General features: G+C 39.3%; 1 protein-coding gene across 1 annotated transcript; it reads left to right on the top strand.

The window, feature by feature from the left end:
• The first annotated feature begins 2,488 nt into the window (after window positions 1–2,488).
• On the top strand, window positions 2,489–7,546 carry PABPC4L (poly(A) binding protein cytoplasmic 4 like). The gene has a single exon (XM_067036977.1). It carries the CDS (start codon window positions 2,891–2,893, stop codon window positions 4,001–4,003), a length of 1,113 nt encoding a protein of 370 aa, XP_066893078.1. The 5' UTR covers window positions 2,489–2,890; the 3' UTR covers window positions 4,004–7,546.
• Window positions 7,547–8,770: the final 1,224 nt, after the last annotated feature.

Here is an 8,770-nt window from a genome sequence, read left to right as displayed (position 1 = left end):
AAGAAAGGGCAAATGTAAAAGACATCCCAAATTAAGAAATTATTGAATCAACACAACTGACAAAATGATGAGAGTTAGAGAATTAAAGAGAGGAAAGAATCGCAGATGCTTAAAAATGCTTACTTTATTAAAACATAAAAATGAAAGCAGTATAATGAGTAGTACAAATAGGAAGCAGCATGACTGATGGTCATTTAACAACTAGAGGTTTGTAACTGTTGCCTGCAGGTTGATTAGAGACAAGAATATAGGACTAAATTCTGAACCTGGAAACGCTTCTTCACTTCTCACAAAATGTTTAGTGACGATCACACTAAAGTAAAATGGAAAGTCCATGAGTTTTTGAAATATTTTGGTGTCTTGCTATATAGCTGTATTATTGTTGTACAAAGAACTAATGTGATCTTCAGCATTTTTCCTAGAAGTAAAAGGTCTCCACAAAATTCTTAGTAAATGCACACTTAGGAACTTTCTTTTATAAAAATCTGGTAATACTGAATATGATGATCACTTTTATTTACATTAAACAATGCCATATAGTGTCTGAATCTTTAAAGTATGTGCTGAAATCCACTGATGGTATCCACCAACTACGTCAGCGGCCTTTATTTCTTTTTAAATTGCAGCCTAGAGGATGTGTTCGAAGAAAAGATTATTTATTTGAACAATTGATTCTACAAGAGCAACACATAGCAGAATAAATTTCACAAACAAAAATCATTAATCAGGATGAAGTTAGGAGTAATCATAAAACCATTACTCAACATCAGGTTAAAAGCAATTTGGATTATTATAGTGAAAATCACCCTCTAGCTTTGTTGTGTGTATTTCTAATGTATCACTGCGAATGAATTTTGTTAGAATATCGTCTTCTGAAAGAGAAACATATTTTTTTCTAGTCCTTACATTAGAAAAGATGCCACTCTGGGGACTCACTCGTTCAGCCGTTGTTACCCAGTGTAACAAGTGTTACACTTGTTACACTACACTTGTCTCAGTGTAGTTTAGAGACCAACAGAATCTGCATCACTCAGGAGCTTTTTGGGAAGTGTAGAGTTTCCAGTTCATTCTGATTCCAAAGGACTGAATCAGAATCTGCTTTCAAGCAAGATCCCTTCTGGATTTCAATGTCCATTAAAGTTCGAAAAACACTAAATTAGCCTTATATAAACTTATCCATGCGATTCAGTTTTGCAGGTTACATTCCGTAAGATGCATGATGATTCAAATTTAAGGTTTTATAGGAATGACGTTACAGAATTTATTTAATGCTAGAGGAAATGAAACCGATGTTAATCAAAACCTATTCTGTGCCAGATATTAGGTTAGACATTTCCAAATCTACTAATTCATTTAACCTTTACAATACTCTCTGAGATAAGGGACACTATTTCCATTTCTCTGGGCATGAAAACCAACCTCAGGTTAAATATCTCATCTCTTCCACGCAGTGGATTCTTTCAGTAAATACTGAGCATCTCGTTTCTGCAAGTCCCTGAGTTAAGTCAGCGGGGAAATAAAATGCGCATGGCCCCTACTGTCATGGAATGTAATACAATATTTTTTAATTAGACAAATGCTACGAAAATACGGGGCCTCTAAGAGCGAAACCTAAACTTTTTCATAAGTTGTATAGGGAAAACCTGTATGTGGAAAGAGCATCAAAAGTGATTGCTGAGGAACACAGTTTTGTCAGGTTGGCCCTGAACAAAAGGCGAGCGAGCGTGTCGTGGAGTTCAGGAAGGGAATCCAAGGCGCAGTTGAGGCTGGAACATGGCAGGAACCCCGCAGAACTTTGAAGAACAAGGTGCGGAGGTTGGAGCCTACCCGAGGGTCGAAGAAAGCCATCGGAGGGCTTGAAGCTAGAAAGTGACAAGCCCTGAGCCACACTTGGCAAAGCTCCTGCAGTCAGACTTACGCCAGGGCCTGCGGGCGGGTGGGTTTATTAGGGCCACTCCCCTAGGCTGCCTTTCCCCACCCCGGTCACCGCCTCCCGCTCCTCGGCCGAGCTGTCCGAGGGGGGTGGGAAGTGAGCGAGAGGGGCGGGGGGAAGAAAAACATTCTCCAAAAATATTAAAAAGAAAACATCTCCCTTGGCAGCGAGTGCGCGGGAAGTTGAGCGCGCGAGTTCCGGGCTTCCCGCCCGCCCCCCCGCCGGCCGCAGCCCGGGTGAGCCCCCAGCCCCTGCTCGGCCGCCGCCCACCGGGCCGCGGCCGTCCGTCCGTCCGTCGGTCCGTCCTCTTCCCGACCCCACCCAACCCCCACCCCCACCCCCCGACCTGCCCAGGGCGCAGCGCGGGGTCTGCAGGGAGGAGAGCGGCCGGGGTTGGTCGGGGCGCGCGCAGCCCGCGGAGCCCCCGGCCGCGCCCGGCTGGCGGCGCCTGCACGACCCGGTCCCGGGCGGTTCGGGGCTCCGGGGCTCCGGGGCCCCGCGCCCGCCGCCCGCGCGCCGCGTCCCGGGCCGCCGCCTCAGACGCCACTTGTGGAATTCTTTCCCCCGGCGGCTGTAACTTTAAACCGGCCTGAGCGAGGCCTATTTTTATTCAGAAACCAGCGACGACCGGAGAATGGCTGTGGAGGACGCTGAGATGGAGGGCCAGCCCGCCACCTGAAGACTCCTCACCAAGTGGCCGGGAAGGACCGGCTTGACCTAGGAATCTTTCTTTGAGGTTTCAAGGTTCGGTCGCCCCCTTCCAGGGCTGGCCGGACTGGTAGGGGCTTCTGACAGAGGGTGCTGCCCGAGCCTGGGCAGCTGTACATGAAGGAACCGCATCGCCTGGCCTCAGAGCGCTGACTCTGAGGCCACCACGCGTGAGCCCGGGCCACCCTCCTGCATACGTCACTCCAGGAGCTCCTTAGGGACCGGCTTGTGGCGGTGAGGAGCCAGGAGATGCATGTAGCAGCCAAGTACCGCCAGGCCTCCCTGTACGTGGGTGACCTCCACGCGGACGTCACCGAGGACCTGCTGTTCAAGAAGTTCAGCGCTGTGGGGCCCGTGCTGTCCATCCGCATCTGCAGAGACCTGGTCACCCGCCGCTCTCTGGGCTATGCCTACGTGAACTTTCTGCAGCTGGCGGATGCCCAGAAGGCCCTGGACACCATGAACTTTGACCCGATAAAGGGCAAATCCATCCGTCTCATGTGGTCCCAGCGTGACGCCTACTTGAGGAAATCTGGAATTGGGAACGTGTTCATCAAGAATCTGGACAAATCTATTGATAACAAAACCCTTTATGAACACTTTTCGTCTTTTGGGAAGATCCTGTCCTCCAAGGTGATGAGCGATGATCACGGCTCCAGGGGCTACGCGTTCGTGCACTTCCAGAACCAGATTGCCGCCGACAGGGCCATCCAGGAGATGAATGGGGCGCTGCTGAAGGACTGCAGGCTGTTCGTTGGCAGATTCAAAAGCCGCAAAGATCGGGAGGCCGAGCTCCAAAACAAAGCCAGTGAGTTCACCAATGTTTACATCAAAAACTTCGGCCATGACATGGATGATGCGAGACTGAGGGAAGTTTTCAGCAAATATGGAAAAACCCTGAGTGTTAAGGTCATGACAGATTCCAGCGGGAAATCCAAAGGCTTTGGCTTTGTGAGTTTTGATAGCCACGAGGCTGCCAAAACGGCTGTTGAAGAAATGAATGGAAAGGACATAAACGGACAACTGCTTTTTGTAGGCCGGGCACAAAAGAAAGCAGAGCGACAGGCTGAGTTAAAGCAAAGGTTTGAGCAGCTGAAACAGGAAAGATTTCGGCGGTGCCGGGGGGCAAAGCTCTATATTAAGAACCTGGATGAGACCATTGATGATGAAAAGCTACGGAGGGAATTTTCTTCATTTGGATCAATTAGCAGAGTTAAGGTAATGCAGGAAGAAGGGCGAAGCAAAGGGTTTGGCCTGATCTGCTTCTCCTCTCCTGAGGAGGCCACTGCAGCAATGACTGAGATGAACGGCCGCTTCTTGGGCTCCAAGCCGCTCAGCATCGCCCTGGCCCAGAGGCCCTAGCAGAGGAAACTTACTGCACCAGCCGGTGCTTGTAGCAGCTTGGGGGATGTTAGTAGTGATCTCTGCCTGAATCGTCCGCAGTAAATTTCAAATCCCAGCTGATGGCTGCTTAGTTTAGTAAACAGTGTGATCGAAGGTTTTGTATGCAAAGCTATTTATTTTTCTTTGGAGGAAAAATTAGTGAATCTTAGAACCTCGGTTCTTTTTATAGAGGCACACCATCTAATTATAATATGGTATATTTTTCTGATTTTGATGTAGTACTCATAGCAATAGGTGTAATTAGATATATTTTTACTGCATTTTGAACCAACTGAAGTGTGGTAATTATTTGCATTTATTGCATACTCTTTCTTATTTTAATAATATTGCTGGCTTTAATTTCTTCCATGAAAATATGCCCAAAGTAGTTCTTATACCTGAAGATTGCAAAGTAATTTATTTTTACAAACAGAAATTTTCTAATTTCTCATCTATTTTTTTAAAGAAACCAAAGTTTAAAAATTGCTACTACAAACTCAATATCTAATTTCATTTTGAACTAATGTTTAAAATACTAGGAAATAGTTGAATTTCCTTTCAATTTATATCCTGAAATGGTGATTTTCTGATGGCTGAAATTAATGATGGAGTTTTTTAATGTTGCCTACAAACGTGCTTTATGGGAAATTTTACTGTTCTTTCCATTGGTTGACATAATCCAGGTGCTTGCTGGTTATCAGACTTGTGACTTGAATAGTAAAACCTTAACTTCCACATTCCTTAAGTTATAAGCCTGTATCATTTCAGGTCAGAAAGTTGCCCTAGTCTTAACTCTCTTAATACGCATACAGCATAAAATTATGCCTTAAGTTTTGAACCAGGTACCAACATTATAAAAGTCATATATAGAAAACATAGACATTCTGTTTAACAACTGTGTTTTCTAATCTCTGTTATATGTTGTAACATGTAATGATATTGTCTCAGGGTTCAGAACAGTGAAAGTTTATGTTTATGAACTCCACGTCTCCTTTTATTAGACCTTAAGAGCTATGTAACCCATGAAGGCTCACTTTTAGCCTTGATTGATCAGAAGTTCACTAATTGATTTTCTGATAAACTGAAGTTACATCACTTAGCCTGCTTTCCAGCATGATTTTTATTTCAGTCCCATTCCCAGATCTTTTCTTCTCTCCTGCTTTTCCTCTATATTACTCAGCTCCTCTCTATTTTTTTAAAAAGGGTTTTATTATACTGACTTTTACTGTGTGTTGTTTGAAATCCACTTTGGAAATAGATGCAAGAGTTATTTATTTACATTTAAGTAATTACTTTTAAAATTCTGATTCTCTCATACCAAAGGTGTCTAGAAAATAGTTTTGTTGTTGTTGTTTTATTTTTTTTTTTTTACTCTGCTTCATTGTTTCCTGTAACCATATATTCAGGTCTTCTGTTTCATATATTGCCAGTACAAAAGAAATATTAAAATATTTCTGTGGCAATACTTTAGCTATGAAGAATGAGAAAATCTGTTTCTGTTTATTTTTGTATGAACTGTATGTATAGTCATTGCACATTTTCTAAATTTAAAATCTCTTTAGACAATGAAAAAATTATGGACAATGAAAAAATTACGGCAACACATAATCCTATTATGCAGACAGATCTTCTGTTACAATTTCTTGCATCTCCTCCCAAATTTTTCTCTATACTTATACACATGATTTAACAAAAATGGAATCATGCTCTAAACCTTGTTTGAAACTGCTTTCTTAATTTGACAGTACACCATAGTCAGCTTCCATGACCACAAGTAATTATTTGCACTATAATTTTAATGACTTTTATCTTTCCTTTAATGTTCGTACCATAATATAACAATTTCCTCTTGATAAACGTATAGGTCGCTAGGTTGTTCCCTCCCTTTTTTTTTTTTCCTCTATCATAAACAACTTGGAGATAAACTACCCTTTGCAGACTCTTATACGCTGATGTATATAATTATTTTCTTCAGAAAATGTATGATTCATTGGAATTAATGTTTAATATTTAAATTGCCCAAATGCTGTTTAGAGATTTGTGCCACTTGACATTTCTGTTATGAGTATGGAGGATTGCTCATTTCTATATACTCTGAGAACAAAGGATTTTGTTTAAGTTGTTATCTGATTCAATGTGACATGTAAAAACAAAATATTTCATGGTTATTTATTTTACTTTTTTATTGCCTCAAAAGTTAAACAGCATTTCTTGTATTTACTGGACATTTGTATTTTCATATTTTTGAAAATGATCTTGGTCTATTTTCATGACATTAGTCTATTTTCCTGTTGGGGTGGTTTTTATTTATATGGATTTGTTAGTTTGGGTTTTTTTTTTTTTTCCCTTGTACTCCCATCTTGTTTATAGTTTTGAGGGTCATTCCAAAGTTAAATTTCAAAATTCAAAATTTTCAATCTTATACTTTGGTGGCCTTAATGGTATGTTTCAAAACACTTTGAACACCTCAAATATACAACCCCCCCATACATACACACAATTCATCTGTATTGTCTTCTATTATTTTCAGAATTTCATATTCTCAGTACTTTCTAAACAAAACTTTTGTGTATGCAATATCTTATACACAGCCTATACTAAATATTTTTAAAGTGTCTTGCTTTTCAATTCTATTAACATGCCTTGGTAAATACTGATCTACTGTAAGAGTCTATTTGAAATCCATATGTCAACTATAACTCATTGACTCTCTGAATTACTGTGTTGAGAAGTATTTACCTCCAAATCAGAGAGCTTTTAAGAAAGGGTGCCAGGAAACAGGACTGGGAAGTGTAGTAGGTGTGTCAAGCCTTGACATCCCTTTCTGGATAATCCACTCTATCAAAATGTTCAAATATTTGAACAATATTTCACAATGCTTGTAAATGGATTATCAAGATAATATCAGGGAACTGAGTTCATTCTCTTCACACGTGCAGGGGAATTTTATAGGACATAATACCAGATGTTTAGATAAATTGTAGCTATAGCTTCATAATGACACAATAATATGCCATTTTAGTAAAAATTACTTATTTTTAATATTTACCTTAAGAAATGACTGTCAGTTTACAAAAAGATATGATCCTGTAAATTTTCTTGATTATTTAAATTTTACTTATTCTAAATTTTGTATGTGTGTGATACTATCAAGTCATCTTAGTTGGCAGTAGAGGTTCAGGCATTCAAGAAACTACTCTTTTTATGTCCAAGTGCCTTGATAAATAAAAAGAATCTTCACTTTCTGATAAGCATTCCAGTAAAAGCTAATTTACGCAGAGATGCCTTGAGTCACTGCTTCTGCTCTGCCTTCTCTCTCCTCACACACATTGCCTGCTTGCATGTACAGCCAACTGAATAGAAACGTGCCTTTTAAATTTTTATTTTTAAATTTTTAAGTGGAAATTTATAGTTGGTAAAAATAAGCTTTTTAAAGTGGCTTCAGTATTGGTATTTTCATGTTCTTAATATTTGTATAAATCCACTGAGAAAAGATCAAATAAAGTCGAAATCTTTCAATGATGTCCAAAATTTTCCTGTCCAAAAATGATTTTTATTTATTTACTTTTAAAGTTTTTCTAATTTTCTAGCAGTCGGTTTCTCATAGGAGTAAATTGAAAACAACTTGCGTTTTAAAATGAAGATCCTCATATTTCATGATTTAAAAGACTAAGTCCCATATGAACTAGTATTTCTTTTTTGAGTTACTCATAATTATGGGACCATGATTGAAAAGAACCTCTAATACAGACCAAGTTTTCATGAGAAATAATTTACTACATTAAAGATACTTTTGAATTTAATTTTTAAAGTAAAATTTAGCCACTATTTTGAGGTTTCAGAATTAGCTTACTTGTATTATATTTGGAAAATGTGCCTCATTAATGTAATTTTTTAAAGTAAATAATAAAACAGTAGATAGAAAAGAGAAGTTTTAAATATACATTTTAGAAAGTAGAACAAATTAAATATCCTCAGAATATCTTTGGCTTCAAGGAATAGAAAATCCACCTTACCTAGAAAAGGAAACTGTATTTAACAAAATATTCAGAATTAAGGTATCTTCAGGCAAGGTATATCAGAACTTCTACATCACTTCTGCTGGAGTCTCGTGGCTCTTCACACTCTGTGTCTTAGCTTCATCATCAGGTTTTCAAGATGGTTACAGGAATTCCTGTCATCGCACTGAGACACAGCAACATTCAGAAGGTAGTATATTTTCTAGGAACCTTTTAACAACTTTTGTATACTCAACAAGATCTGCCACTAGAATTGAGAAAGGAGTCAACTTTTTGTGCTGAATGGGCTTATGGTTGGAAGGAACTTGAGTAGGAATGGGTGTAGGAGTGTGCATCCACTAAACCCTGGATATTTTTCATCATTTATATCTAATTTTTAATTTCAGTACTTAATGGATATTTTCTTTCTTCTTTTAATGTTAGCTTACAAATAGCTCTTAAAATTCCTCCCTACAAATCGTTTTCAACACTTGAGTCAAACTGGTGATTTTCCTCTCCCTCAAGTTGTACAATCATAGGGAATCAATTGTGCAATATATTCTGTATAAAATTGAATTCATTTTTGTTTAGTAATGGGACTTGAGATTTTACATGTCATGCTTTATTAGGTATAAATTAGGCATCTCCTGAAAATTCTGCTGAAATGGTCAGATTCAATTTAGTCACCCCAGTGGGTTTCCACCAAAAATAATTATCAACAGATTACAAATAATCAAGTATGTTTCAA

The sequence above is a fragment of the Kogia breviceps genome, chromosome 6 (genome assembly GCF_026419965.1).
Source record: "Kogia breviceps isolate mKogBre1 chromosome 6, mKogBre1 haplotype 1, whole genome shotgun sequence".
NCBI lineage: Eukaryota > Metazoa > Chordata > Mammalia > Artiodactyla > Physeteridae > Kogia > Kogia breviceps.
This window is presented reverse-complemented; position numbering and strand designations above follow the sequence as displayed.

Coding starts and splice junctions, on each gene's coding strand:
- PABPC4L (XM_067036977.1), top strand. CDS start 2,891: ATGCATGTAGCAGCCAAGTACCGCCAGGCCTCCCTGTACGTGGGTGAC.